This window comes from Microchirus variegatus (genome assembly GCF_963457635.1).
Source record: "Microchirus variegatus genome assembly, chromosome: 12".
NCBI lineage: Eukaryota > Metazoa > Chordata > Actinopteri > Pleuronectiformes > Soleidae > Microchirus > Microchirus variegatus.
The window spans coordinates 2,213,840-2,229,713 of NC_139813.1; the positions used below are offsets into that span (position 1 = coordinate 2,213,840).

Here is a 15,874-nt window from a genome sequence, read left to right on the forward strand (position 1 = left end):
AGCAAAAACATTAGGTGTGGCCAAATCAACTGTTTGGAACATTCTTAACCCTGTAAGACCCACGGTTGTAAATTTACAACGTTAACTTTAGCCATCCCAAAAAACTATCTGTTATATTTTATCTGGTTTTTTACCACATGTACATAGTCATTGGGTCTTATTGTTCAGTCTAACAATGTTAGTGGATGTTACATTTGTTTATAAGTCCCACTTTATGGCCATGAACGCACACAACTTTTCAAGATTTCCTCCGAACAAAATCTCTTAGTTTCATTGGACTAGATTTATCAAATTAAAGTAAGTCAAATGTCTTTTATATTTTTTTTGGATGTTATTATAATGTGTAGAGCATGTACATATTTAGTTATTGTGAAATAGATGCATCAAAGTTCATTTAGAGCTTGTTACATATTTGTTGTAATTTTACAACACTGGGTCTTGGTGGTAGCAAAAATAGCAGGCTTGTTTCAATGGACACAGACAGATGATATTTACTCCACAACACCACGGCCTGAAACAGAGGATTTTCTTTATACATGAACAGTATACATTACATACATTATACCTTTGTGTTGTGTTCTGGTCAAATTTGACTGTTTTTTAAGTTTTATGTCTAAAAAAATACATAGTTAATTTGATCAGACTGAGCTCAAATCCCATGTCTTTGTCCACAAAGAGGATATCAACAGACAATTCAGTTCTGGGAAAGGTGTAAATGTTCCTGAATGTGGGGTGTGGATGTAAGTGGGGGTTTGCATGTTTTTATTTTAGTATGATAAGTAGAGACCATAGGCTCAGACATTTACATTTAGGGCATTTAGCAGATGCTTTAGTCCAAAGTGACTTACAATCAGCTGACAGTATTGTCTGCCTTGAAAGCATTTCTACCCAGAGGACTTGGTCCACCCCTCTATCTTTTCCTTCAGATTATGTACTACAATATAAAAAGCATATTTATACGTTAATTCATTGCTTTTTTTTTCCAGAATGCCACCAGCAAGGAGTGAGCTGTGATACAGTGTGCAGGATGTGATTGATATCATCCAAACTGGAGAGAGTGAAGTTGAGATGGAACTCAATGACACTGATGAGAGTGATGAAGACTCAGATGAAGATGTCTGTCAACAAGTGGACAAAGAAAACCAACCACCCATGGACTGTCCAGCTGATAATTACGTGGACATCGAGCCAAAAACACACAAACGCATCATGCACCGTGACAGGTGTCGCTGGCCGAAGAAATATTTCATCAGTCCCAACACAGATTTTTCTGGTCTGGATATGATCTTAAGGCAAAGAGAGCCCAGCAACACAGACAGTGACATCATGAAGCCTCTAAATGCTCAGAAGAGACCATTCACGAGATGTGCACACCTGCCATTGGACGTACACAAGGACATGAAGACAGAGAGAGGATGCTGCAATAAAGGATTCACCAACACACAATGCAGCAAGTGCCTTTGCTTTTCAGAGGACAAGAACTGTTTTTAGGACTTTCACTAACAATGAAAGTTTGTCATGAAAAGAAAAAAGGAATGAAGAAGTTGCTAGAAAAAGCTAGAGTTTTATCCTGTTTATTTATTTATGTATTTATTTTTAATAAATGATTTCATAAAAATATGACTAATGTGTGATTATTTTTAAATGTTATATACATTTATGGAACTAAGTAAGCAATCAAACTTGCAAATAAACCCTTAGTTGTTGTGAATTGTTGTTCAGACAAAGTGAGCAAAAAGACAGAAATTCTGCTACCACCAAAGCCCAACGTTGTAAAATTACAACGTTTCTCTAAAAACTTACATAAACATTTTTTTTCCAAAAACTCTTTGATTTCTGCATCTAAGGCCTCCTACAACAACATCTGAATGGTCAAATAATTTTTTTTTTAGGTTTTTCTTAATTTGGGTCTTACAGGGTTAAAAAGAAAGAATGCACCAGTGAGCTCAGCAACACCAAAGGACCTGGAAAACCACAGAAAACCACTGTGGTGGACAACAGAAGAATTCTTTCCCTGGTGAAGAAAAAGCCCTTCACAACAGTTGTCCAGATCAAAAACACTCTCCAGGAGGTAGGTGTTTGTGTTTCAAAGTCAACAATCAAAAGAAGAATTCACCAGAGTGAATACAGAGGGTTCACCACAAGATGCAAACCATTAGTGAGCCTCAAAAACAGGAAGACAAGATAAGAATTTGCCAAACAACACCTAAAAAAGCTGTTATAATTCTGGAAGAATATCCTCTGTACAGATGAGACCAAGATCAACTTGTACCACAGTGATGGGAAGAGAAGAGTGTGGAGAAGGAAAGGAACTGCTCATGATCCACAACATACCACTTCATCAGTGAAGCATGGTGGTGGTTCTGTCATGGTGTGGACATGTATGGCTGCTAATGGAACTGGTTCCCTTGTATTTATTGATGATGTAACTGCTGACAAAAGCAGCAGGATGAATTCTGAAGTGTTTCCAACAATATTATCTGCTCATATTCAGCCAAATGCTTCAGAACTCATTGGACGGTGCTTCACAGTGCAGATGGACAATGACCCAAAGCAAACTGCAAAAGCAACCAAAGAGTTAAGTTAAGGCAAATATGGAATGTTATCAGTCAATCACCTGACCTGAATCTGATTAAGCATGCATTTCACTTGCTGGAGACCAAACTGAAGGGAAAATGGCCCAAGAACAAGCAGGAACTGAAGAGCGCGTCAGTAGAGGCCTCACAGAGCATCACCAGGGATGAAACCCAGTGTCTGGAGATGTCTATGTCTTCCAGACTTCAGGCTGGAATTGACTCGAAGGATTTGTAACCAAGTATTAAACAATGAAAGTTTGATTGATGATTGTTTAGTTTGTCCCATTACTTTGGTCCCCTAAAAAGTGGGAGGCTCATATAGAAAGTGTTGTAATTCCTACACCGTTCACTTGATTTGGATGTAAATACCCTCAAATTATAGCTGAAAGTGTGCAGTTAAAGCACATCTTGTTAATTTCATTTCAAATCCATTGTAGTGGTGTATAGAGCCAAAATAAAGAGAACTGTGCCGATGTCCAAATATTTATGGGCCTAACTGTATGTTTGAACATGTGTGGATAAGTCAGAAGACAATGAAGACGAAACTGACCCCGCGTGCAAACGTGTGAGAGTCATACTTTTCTCTAAGTCTTACTTTGAGCAAATGGCTGAAATTGATTTTCCACAGATGAATCTTTTCTTTATGTAAATTGTCACACAGCTGCTGATGTGAACGCATGAACACACGTCAGTCTACAGTTTTAAACGCTCAAAAATAAAGTTACGGACTAATGTGTTGAAAATGGGACTTTTTAATCCATTTTAATCCATACGATAACAAAATAACTGCAAAAAAGTTATTCCATCTCCGCTGCGCCTTTCATCAAAAGAGACTGATGCAGGTGCGCGCTCATCATCCGCTGGAGACAGCGACACACCTGAAACATCGGCACACTAGCATCCTCTTCCTCCCTCTTCCTCCCTCCCCAGCATCCACAACACAATCAGTGACAGTAATGAATCATTATACAGTAAGTCAATGAGCTCTATCTGCTTATTCTGTGCGTAATGCACGTGTGCGTAACTGGATGATGACGTGTGACACTGACACATTTATAGATTGTTGAAATGATCTGTAAATTCAGCTCACATGGATAAGTCATGTCTAAACAAACATGTTACATCAGAAAAACAACACCTACAGGATCAACTATCAATGCACAGACAGTTTAAAAAAAAAAAAAAAAAACATTAATATGAGAGCAGCCGCAGTGACCCATTTGTATATTAATGTGTGGGTGGAAAGAGGGCGTGGTGTGTTACTCATTCACCTCCGCTCAGTTTCACATTTGATGGGATGTATAAAGAGAAGGTGCGCAGGACTCTGCATATGCACGGTTTTATAAATCTGAGAATTTCTTTGTGTACGTATTTTTCAAATTTTGTGAGTACTTCCTCTTTCAGTATGAAAGCTGCACACTCTTTTATACATGAGGCCCCTGGCTATGTTAACCCCAAGGTACTTGAATCCCGAAGGACTCAATTTGAAAGGAATGTCTGACTGGGAGAGCTGCATCGCTAGTTTATTAACAAGATAGCATTCACTCTTGGCAACATTAACTTTATACCCTGAGAACCGGCCGAATCTATGAAAGAATGAAACCATAGAGGGGCAGGCTCTTACTGGATCTGTGACATATAGTAACAGGTCGTTGGTGTACAATCAGAATCAGAATCAGAATACTTTATTAATTATAAAGTATTCTGATTAATTATACAATGATAATTTCAAATCTGTATGAAACCTGGTGGTGCCATTAAAAGTAAGAGAGGTCCTCATATATTTAGACAAGGGCTCTATTGCAAGTGCAAACAGGAGCGGAGAAAGAGAACAGCCTTCTGCAACCTCTATTTAGAAAAAAGTAGTTGGATTGGGTATTATTAGTGGTAATACTGGCACAGGGAAGCGTATAGCGAAGGCGTAACCATGATATAAAATTGTCCTGGAAAAATAACATTTTCTCTTTAGCACACACACACACACACATTCATCATACATTCCTTCACACAGGTACCCCACTTACATATGCACACTTCCCTTACACTTAAACTTAATACACATAATACCATAATGAATCCTCTTGACACCTTTTACTACACCTAGACAGCTTTCACACAGAACAGACCAACCTGGGGTCCAAGGTCAAAGCAGCTGCTCGCACGCAGCCTAGAGTCACAACAATATATCTGCAGAATTCTCTTATCTTCCTCAGAGACATCTTAGACCTGCCTCGGAGCAGTTGTCTTCTGTTGTCTCTCTCTCTGCGCAAAGAATAAACCGATGCTTCAGCCAGTTGCTTTTCCATCCAACTTTATTTCCACATCAGACATCTCAGACCAACAATTGCCACAACAAAAACTTTCACCAAATCCAAACGATCGAATGCCTTCTTGGCGTCGATCGCAATCACTACTTCCCGTGTGGCTCTTGTTTCTTTATAGTAGATTATGTTTAACAAAGTACGAACATTATAATTGAGCTGACGCCCCTTTATAAATCCCATCTGTTCCTTAGAAATAATTGTCGGAAGGACAATTATTTCAAGTCTGCGGGTCCAGGCCTTTGCAAGAATCTTTGTATCGACATTCATTAAAGAAATTGGCCTATATGAGGTACATGCTTCTGCATCTTTTTCCTTTTTTGAAAGAACACTAATCTCAATTCGGGGATGGGACTTTTTTGTCGAAAAACAATTAAATTAAAAAAGTAGAATTGTCACAAACACGCAAAGTTCACGACCAACGAGGTTAAAGAAGCTGTGCACGAAAAGGTGATCCTGCTGTCCAGGCTCCATGCGCTCTCACATGATGGTGCGCACATTGAGAAGGACACCGGCCCGTTTTTGTGAATGGAATAGGTGAGGGCAGGTCGGTAAGGTAACTACGGAGCTTCGGTCCGTGGTGCTCAAAGGCTGGTTTGTAGGATGAGTGTGTGACCAGTCACCTGTAACGTTAGCCTACACCAGGGGTGTCAAACTTATTTTGATCCGGGGGCGCTCAAAAGCGTGTGCCCATCTAACGTTCCGTTTAACGGCGTCATTCTTTTGCGGGCACGGAAATGAATAACGCCGAAGACACGCCAACAGTTCATATAACTATGTTGGAACGGACAACAATGCCCGATTAAAATAACAGCACGCACAGAGAACGTCAGATGAACTGAAACTGCTTAGCGATGTTGTTAGCCACACCGGCGCTAACTACCGGCAACGCAGAACATTGACGTCATGACGCTCGAACGTCGCAGCCAATGAATGACGGACGTAAACAAACTACGTCATCACGCTCTTTGCGAGCAGTGCTGCTTTCAAGTCAGCTTAGGAAATCACCTACTCTTCCACTCGGATAATTGGAGCCACTGGCGGGCCGGAAACAGCCCGCGGGGCCGCCTGTTTGACACCTGTGTCCTACACGGTGGCAACAGCTGTTCTCTCCAGTGGCTGTGGCTCGCGAAGACGGATGTCCAGACGAGTGGCTACCTTGATAAGAGCGTTGAGAGTGGAGTGCACATCCATTGGCGCGAGGAGATCCTTGATAGGTTCCGACAATCCCCTCCACAATGAGTCCCTCAGAGCCGCATCATTCCAGTCAAAACCTGCCGCCACTGACCAGAAGCGAATGGCATACTGTGCAACCGTTCTCTGACCCTGCTGGATAGTCTTCAGTGTGTGTCTCGCCTTTCTGGATGGTGTTGAGCTATCGAACACCTGCCTGAATGCCACGATGAAGAGGTCCGCTGAACTGCAGACAGGCGACCGATGATCCCACTCCGCCGTCGCCCAGTCGGTGGCTGGTTCCGTCAAGTGCGTGATGATGAATGCTATCTTGGCACATTCCGTGGAGAAAACGTGTGGCATTAACTGGAAGTGCAGGTCACAGTTTATCAGAAACGGTGCACAGTTACCGGATTCTCCAGAAAATTTGTCCGGAAGACCCAGGCGAGGCGGATGTGCCGGCACCAACTCAGCTGGTGATGGTGGAGCAACAGCAGGTGCCGGTACTGTGGCTGCCGAAGACGGGAGAGAGGAATCGGCGCTGACATTGAGGTGAGTAATCTGCATGGTCTGGTTCATGGAGATAATCTGGTTTGTTACCGACTCTTGGAACCTCTGCTGTTGTGTGGTCAACAGCTGAACCGCCTGGTTCAGTTCTGCGTACCGCTCCTCATTCTGTTGTAATCGACGGCCCTGGGCGCCGAGAGCTGCCCAGGCTGTCTCTGCTGGATCCATGTGTGGTCAGTGCGTTCTGTTAGGAAGGTGTACTGGTTGTTAGAAGTGTTTTTGTTCCGGTGGAAATAACTTGTTTTGATAAACAGCAAAGGTAAGAGAACATTTCTGCTTGAATTTTTGAAAGTCAGTTGTTGTTTTGCTCTTATTTTGGGGCTGGATCCGTGAATCTTGGTCGTAGAGTGATAAAAATGGTACCGCTGGAATCTGTAGATTCTCTGCTGTCCAGTCGAAATGTTTTTTTTGTAGCATGCAGCATGTCTGTGTTTGTTAAAGTTAGATATGGTTTTATGTTGCTTTTGTCGCTGCGTCTGACGCTGCCCTCGATGCAAGTACGTACTGGCATACTTGGGTATTCAGTGCTCAGTGCTTCTTTTATTGTAAACAAGAACCCAACAACGTATGCACTAGTTGCTTAGTGCCATCTACTGGTAGCAAACGGTATATCACATTTCGGCTCATACATAACATTTTCAGATTTTTGTAAAGGTTATACTTGTATCAGTTCCAGAGATAACTGTGAACAATCCATTGTCTCTGCTTCAAAGCAGTGTGTCTCAGCACAATTAAACTCTCTCTGATCTCTGTTGTATTCGCCATGTTTCAAAGTAAAAGTCACAGCTTTAAGTGGCATAACTTGAGAACTACTATGTATTCCATAGTATCATATCGTATCACACTGCATCGCATCATATCATGTCATATCCTATCACACTGCATCGCATTTGTTACAATGAAATCGTACTGTATCGCAATAGGTCGGAGAATCGTATCGTTGGTATTTTCATGAATCGTTAATGTATCAATACTCGCACACGTCGGATTGCACCATTTGCAAGGTGTTCATTGTTCATAAGTGTGTCTCTGATGTGCACATCACTCAGCATCACCACTAAGTGTCGCCAAAGGAACAATAGCTGTAGAAATGTGCGTACGCCAGCCATGAAGTTGGCGTGGGTCACCGCACATTTTCACGGTTATTTCACGTTTCATACATCTGAACGTGAGCGTGGAAAAAGGACGTATGCCACGTTTTTGTGCGTACACAACATTTGTACATGAGGCCCTTGGAGAACTGTGGCTGAGGACGTGAATCTCCTTTGTGAACGTACTGACACAGGAGAACTGTGGCTGAGGACCTGAATCTCCTTCGTGAACGTACTAACACAGGAGAATTGTGGCTGAGGACGTGAATCTCCTTCGTGAATGTACTGACACAGGAGAACTGTGGGCTGAGGCGGTGAATCCTGTTCGCCCTGTCACTCACTCACTGACCCGGGCATGTACTGACACAGACACACACAGAGAACTGTGGCTGAGGACGTGAATCTCGTTTGCACTGCACTCAGGGAGGAGGTGAGTCACGTAACAGGGCACTGGGCTCTTGCTAAGCACTGAAGGGTTCGGTGAACACATCCTTTGAATGAATAATTTTAATGAACCGATTCTAGGGATTCAGTTCACTCAAATGAATTGCCGATCCCATCACTACCTCTGACATTCAACCTGACTTCTGTGCACTTGTTCAAGCCCAGCACAGACTAGATTTCTCTCACTGACCGAGAAAAACGGCAGATGAGGTAGTAAGACTACGGAGGACATAACTGACATATCTATAAATAAATAAATAAATGCATAAATAAATACAGGAATAAATAAATAAATGCACCAATAAATGCATAATTAAATAAATAAATACACAAATAAATGCATAAATAAATAAATAAATACAGAAATAAATAAATAAATAAATATAGAAATGCATAAATAAATGCTTTATATTTATTTCTACATTTCTGTTCACCTACATTTATTTATTTCTACATTTCTGTTCACCTACATTTATACATTTATTTATTTCTGTGTCCGTATGTTAATGAGGTAGGAGGTCCTAACCTCAGTCAGACAGCATGATTGGTCAAATCGGAGAGCCAGACAAAAGCAAACGATTCCCACCCCGAGTCGTGCTACCTTTGACGTTGCAAATAAGCTCCAGTCAGGCACGGCGCCATGATTTTTTCCCTCCACACTAGGGGTGTCACGCGGTATTTTTAAAAAAGTGTGTGAATATGTTCAGAAAGCATTGATAGTCCTATGCATTTTTAATATGCTGGCGGTGGGCGCTGCAGCTGTACTATCATGTTAACATTATTGACACAGTATTGTGGGTCTTAAAACCATTTGTGTTTGAATTAAGGTTGTTTTATCGCTGTGAATCGCTCCTAGTTTGGGTGTGGCGATCTCACATTCCAGAGCTTTTGTTGTTTTTTCAGCCAATCAGCTGACGATCACGGAGAATACACATGGCTAATTAATATGCAGCTCTCACTCAGAGAGAGCGAGAGAGAGGGGAGAGATAGTGCCTGGAACTTGCCTTTGCTTATGTGTGTGTGTGTGTGTGTGTGTGCGAAATTAAAGTGTGATTGTCATCAAAGCAGTCATCAACAGCTTTGTTTGACAAAGGAAGGCAAAAGGAACAGGACAATAATTGTCTGTGGCTGAACATCTTCACAATGACAGAGAAAGCACAGAGACTGCTGGTGTGTGGACTGTTAGCATTTTAAGCTAGCGATCTTTATGCTAACGTGTTAGCAGACTTCATCGTCACAAAAACAACAAACAGATGATTATTCAGCGGCTGAAAGAGAGCAGGACACACACGGTAGTTGTCTGAGATGATGACGTGACGCCAGCACCACACTATACTGTTATGGGTGAGTTTTCATATACGTATATGTCCTGAGGGCTGTCGTCTCCTCCTTCGGCCATGATTCCAGCTTCAATAAAGTTTGAACATCAGGTTGTAGGCTACAGAGTGCGCCTGCGCGGCAACTTCAGCAGACGGAGACGCTGGAAAGGCTCACGGTGCCTACACCGCGGGCGCGGTTATTCACCGAGATATGGATTTTTTTTTAAATGAAGACGGTAATTATTATCGTCAAAAATGTTATCGCGGATTACCGTTACACTGTTAACTGTGACATCCCTACTCCACACCTGTGCCAGCGGAGAGACGGCTCAGGTTTATGAACCTGCGCTTGCAGTGTCCACCCCCGTCTTAAACATTAGCGCAAGCTCGTTCGCACTGCACACACACACACACACACGCTTGGACACGCACAGCCACTGGAGAGAACAGCTGTTGTCACCATGTAGGCTTACGTTACAGGTGACTGGTCATACACTCATCATACAAAGCAGCCTTTGAGCACCACAGACAGCGGCCAAAGCTCCATAGTTACCTTACTGACCCACCCTCACCTATTTCATTCACAATCATGTGGGAGCTAACGCAGCTAGCCTGGACAGCAGGATCACCTTTTCGTGCACAGCTTCTTTAACCTCGCTTCTTTGACCCCCCCTCCCCTGATCTTGTCCCCTCACACACACACACACACACACACACACACACACACACACACACACACACTAAATAAAATGCTTGAGGGGCTTAACTGGGCCTACACAGATTTTTGACGGGGCTATAGCAACCCCTATCCCCGGTGTAGCAGGAATCAGCGCCACAGGCAGAAGTAGTAGACCCAAATCGAGCACACTCCTGTCACCAATCATGCTGTCTGACTGAGGTTAGGACCTCCTACCTCATTAACATACGGACACAGAAATAAATAAATGCATAGACATATAACAGTAGACGCCGCATCGACCGCTACTGCCTATTGGTTCTGACGAGCCATGGGGCCGCCATCTTGGACAGGTCACCCGCTCCACTCTGTCTATCTGTTTGACAGCTCAATGCGCACTTTATCAATCGTAACTCTGAATTCAAAACTTATTTTCACGCAGGTTTTTTTTTGCTGCAGACGTCAAACATGTAGCTGTGATACAGAACACATGGTTCGGCGTATTTTAATAGTCATAGTGGGATTAACAGTAATAGAATATTCAGATATATGATATATGTGAAATGTAGGTATTTTGCAAACACTAAATACACTATAAATATAAACACAGCAATAGAAATCATAGAGTAATCATATATAAATGTGTATATATATATGTGTGTGTGTGTGTGTGTATATATACATACATATATATATACACATACACACACGGTATATATCAGAGAAAATGTAAATATATATAATTCATATACAGAGAGAGATACCAAATACCAGGCTCTGAGAAATGAACACTTTCCCAAAATAATACAAATACACCCTGAATTTGAACACACTATAGACACAAAGAAACTCTCATATTTACTTGGGGAGATCACAACACAGTGTTTATTGTTTTTCCACTATTATCTTGATTTTACAAATGATATCTTTCCCTTTTCCTTTTAAATGTTATGGAATCTCAATATTACTTAACAGAACAGATGCCTCTGGAGGCTGAATCGTTAACTGCAGCCCACACCAGAGACACTGGATGGAACAGTAATAAACAACTGACAAAATCAGTTTTAGGTTCAATTAATCACCTGTTCTGGGTAATGTTCAATCCTACTTGTGAAAAGTAATCCCTCGAGCCCTGTTTTCAAACGTCCGTCTATTAACGCAGGAATAAGCTGCACAATGTTCTGGCATCGTATTGCTTCTGCTGCTCAACTAATATTAGAACGACCGGTTCAAGATGGCGGTCGCATTTCTCGCGCCCCAGCAGCCAATGCGGCGTCTACTGTTATATGTCTATGAATAAATGTAGGTGAACAGAAATGTAGAAATAAATAAATGTAGGTGAACAGAAATAAATAAATAAATAAATGTAGGTGAACAGAAATAAATAAATGTAGGTTAACAGAAATGTAGAAATAAATATAAAGCATTTATTTATTTATTTATGCATTTCTATATTTATTTATGCATTTATTTGTGTATTTATGCATTTATTTGTGTATTTATTTATGCATTTATTGGTGCATTTATTTATTCCTGTATTTATTTATTTGTTTATGCATTTATTTATGTATTTATTTATTTATGCATTTATTTATTTATTTATTGATATGTCAGGTATGGTCCTCCATATGTTCAAGCCCAGCACAGACTAGATTTCTCTCACTGACCGAGAAAATAGGCAGATGAGGTAGTAAGACTACTGACAAAAAGATAGTAACACTTTATATAAAGATAATATAATGCTGTTCTTTGAAAATGTCAAAAACATGCACATTTTGTTGACAATAGCTTTTGTGGATGTTGATTAAAAAGTCACATAATCACACTTAAAGACCTTACAATTTACTGTTTCTTACAAAGAGATAAAACTATTATTGAGCAGAATAGAGTTGAGCCTCCACAACAGTCCCTGTTTCTCATGTGGCTCGTGGTTGACATGATCTTCTCAAAAAAAAATGGACCCGCCCACTTTTAAGTTCTGTCCGCTGCCTGCTGAAGAGGAGTATCAGTGTGGCAAAGGGGCGTCTCTACAGGCTAAACAACAACAGCCGCTACAATTAACCACCAACTATTCTCTGTTTTTTTCTACAAAAATGACAGCGACTGTTGTTTCGCCTTTCCTGGAGTGCACAACAGTCCCCAACAAGGTAAATAATTGACGTCTCTCTGGCTGGAGCCGCCAGCTCACACACATGCTAGCATTAGCTTAGCGACTGTAGTTGCTGCAAGTGCGACGTAAAGTTTTCCAGGCTCGCACTCTGTCACACTTTATTTTGTCCACTCGTTACAGGACGTTGTAAAGTGAAACGCCTGTTTTGTGCTGCGGTTCGTGTCATTCGGGAGTTACAGTTTAACGCTGTTGACTCTCGTGTTATGTGTTTGAATATTGGCCTGAAACCGCACATGATGATGACGTAAATGAATGTTTGCTGTAGTGACACTAAATGTCTTGGTCCACGTCTATCCGGACGTGTATTAAGTTAGATACGATAGAGCGTGACGGGATTATTCAGCTTCTGCATGAGCGTGTATCAGACTGATGTGCTGCACAGTTTGTGGGCTTTTCCTGGCACGTTTTCACAGTTGAGACGGTCACTTTTAGCATCGATTTGTGTAGCACGTTATTGCAAACGCGCGAGCGAGTGAACGGAACTCAATTGATCATCACTAATCAATCGTTGGTCACTGCCAACCAATAATAGACGACTCTATCATCTTCTAAATGGCTCTTAATTTAGTGTCACCTTTTAATTTTTGCATCATAAATTATAACGTATTGTTGATGTGTTAAATGTTCCCGTTTATACTGTATGTCAGCTATTCTTCATAAATGATTAGAGAACTGTATAACTGTAGGGACAGTCATTGCACTTACGTGCATGTTAAAAGTACGATTTTAGTTGGATTAAAAATAATCCTTCTGTTTTCTCAATGTCATGTGAACACGTTAGTCTGACCAAAATATTCCTAGAGCATTAATGTAGGCACCCTTGTTATTTTATTGATTTGTTCCACTGGAACAAAACTGCTTCTCATGAAGAACTACACTTCCCAGCATGCTTTGGGGATAAATCCCAGTCTGATTGATCATTTACTTTGTATGTATTATATAAATTGTAGTAAATGTTGTTTAAATAAAATTTAAAAAAAATTGTGGAATGTATTGAATCGTGGGTCAAAAATCGTGATAAGAATCGAATCGTGAGTTTATTCACATTTCTCATAAAGTTTTCATGTTCTACGGTTCACTGACAACAACGCCGTTCCTGCCGTTGACTGCAGTTGTCTTTGCATTCTGATTCCTCACTTCATTAGAATCATGAGTAGCTCTTCTTTGTAAAGAGCATCATTTTCTGGGGCCTTGCAAACCTGTACTAGTGTGGAGTTATTCTACAGTATTCATGACAGTAAAATAGACCATCCTAAATTAATCTACTGCAGTAATTCTGTTCTCAACCAGTAGAAAATGCTGTGAACACCTGATTATGCATGAAAATACCATCACATACCATGAAACAGTTAGAATTTAGAAAATTACTGTGATATATATTTTTGATTGGCTGTTGCCTGGTGACGTCTGGGGATATGATAGGCTGTTTCCGCACGTTGGGTCCGTCCATCTGTTAGCTGATTGGCTGTTCGTGCGTTTCTGCCGGCAAGAACGAATTCCAAGAAGACAACTCCGCTTCGATAGAAATTTGCTTCAAAACAAACAACAAGTTTAAGTTCTGTCTCGTCCAGACGCGTGCACGGTTTAGGGTGGGGATGGGACTTTTTTGTCGATAAATCGATCGACAGTCGACACGTGCGCACCTCGCCAAAAAAAAAAAAATTAAATAAAGTCGAAGTGTCACAAACACGTAAAGTTCACAACAAATCGACAATAAAGTCCCATCCCTACTGTAAACCGTGCGCAGAAGCTGTGCACGAAAAGGCTGCTGTCCAGACTCCCTGCACTCTCAGATGATGGTGCGCACATTGAGGAGCGTCATTTAAAAACCAGGAATGTATCGTCATTAGCAACATATGTGGATCTCAGCGGCTCTGTTATTGTTGTAAATTAGTCGCTAGGAGGAGTCAGAAAGTCATCAGATTTAGCGACAAAGTTGGCAAAGCGGCTACCGCGGCGGTGTCTTTCCCTTCTTCTCACAGAGGGCGTGGAGTCACATGACTCTTAAAGGGACTTGAACATGCCAATAGCTTGCCTACATACACATACAGCCAAAAACGACTTTTAGTTTATTATTTTTAATTATCGAATATATCGACATGGGCAAAATGACGTCGATTATCGTCGTAAATTTTGATAGCTATACGTTTTGGATATATTGCCCAGCCCTACGAATACTAAAAATAAAAATAATAATAATTCATTTATGAATCTTGTTCGCGAACGTACTGACACACACAGAACTGTGGCTGAGGAGGTGACTCTTTGTTGACTCATCATGTTTGTTGATGAAAGCAACACTACTTGTCTGTTATGGTGTAAAGTGATTGTATTGCACAAAGGATGAAATATTTATTACATTTTTACGCATTTCTTTTCACAGAACAGTTCAATTTTGAACCACAGCAGCAACAGTCTTGGGGGACCTGAGGAGACGTCTGTCCCGTGCTCCAGTGCAAAGCTCTCCTGCAACCCTACTGTGTCTCTGGACAGGATAGTAGTAGAGGCGCCCTCTGCAGGAGGCCTGTTCCAACGCCGTCACTCAGTCAGCCTCCCCAGTACAAAGTCCACACATGTCAACAGCCTTAAAATGGATCCTCCAGTGTTGCTTGGTAGCAGCGGCAGCAACAACAAGGAGAACCGTTTCCGTGAGCGTTCTTATTCGGAGCTGGGGGACAGGGTTTGTCCCGTTCATCAGGTGAATGTGGTTTCAGGTAGCCAAGTCAACTCAAGCCGCTATAAAACTGAGTTATGTCGGCCCTTTGAGGAGAATGGCACGTGCAAATATGGTGATAAGTGCCAGTTTGCCCATGGCATGCATGAGCTGCGCAGCATGAGCCGTCACCCAAAGTACAAGACGGAACTGTGTCGCACCTTCCATACCATTGGTTTCTGTCCTTATGGTCCCCGCTGCAATTTCATTCACAACGCAGAGGAACGCTGCAGGCCCCCTCCCCTCTCTGCTTTCAACAAGATCAAGCGCCCTCGGCTACAACACAGCGTCAGCTTTGCTGGCTTCCCCAGCCCAGACAGCCTGAGGTCTGTAACACCTCCACCCATGTTTTCCACTGAAGACCTTACTGAGTGGCAGAGCAACCCTCTTACCTATTCCAGCCAGGAGCTCGCCAACCTGTTTGGTCCGGCCCTGGGGCACTCATTCGGGTCTGAAACTGATGTTTTGGCCCTGCCTTCTCCAACCACCCCCTGCTTTTTTCAGCACACATCAGAGAGCCCCCCAGACTCTCTGTCTGACCAGGAGGGATACCAGAGCAGCATGGGCAGTCAGAGCAGGTCCGATTCCCCCCCTCTTGGATGCCTCGCACCGTCTACCCATCTTTAGCAGGCTCTCCATCTCTGATGATGGAGGGAGAGAGAGAATGAATGTTACCTCTCTAACTCTCTCCTCTTCAGCCCTGTTTACAGGAGTATAGCAGTCTTCTCTGTGCAGTGTTCTCACCAGTTAGTCAGTGTCAGGACACCGACCGGATGCCTTCTCTGTTTTCGAGGATTGTTTTAACTTAAAGTAGCCCCATAAAA

General features: G+C 42.0%; 1 protein-coding gene across 1 annotated transcript; it reads left to right on the forward strand.

Moving 5' to 3' along the window:
* Nucleotides 1-12,260: 12,260 nt before the first annotated feature.
* Nucleotides 12,261-15,768, forward strand: LOC310935221 (mRNA decay activator protein ZFP36L1-like; the record flags this gene model as incomplete). Its single annotated transcript, XM_083899074.1, is given in 3 exon segments — nucleotides 12,261-12,314; nucleotides 14,721-15,638; nucleotides 15,640-15,768. Coding segments are annotated over 3 exon segments (1,101 nt in total).
* Between the last annotated feature and the right edge of the window lie 106 nt (nucleotides 15,769-15,874).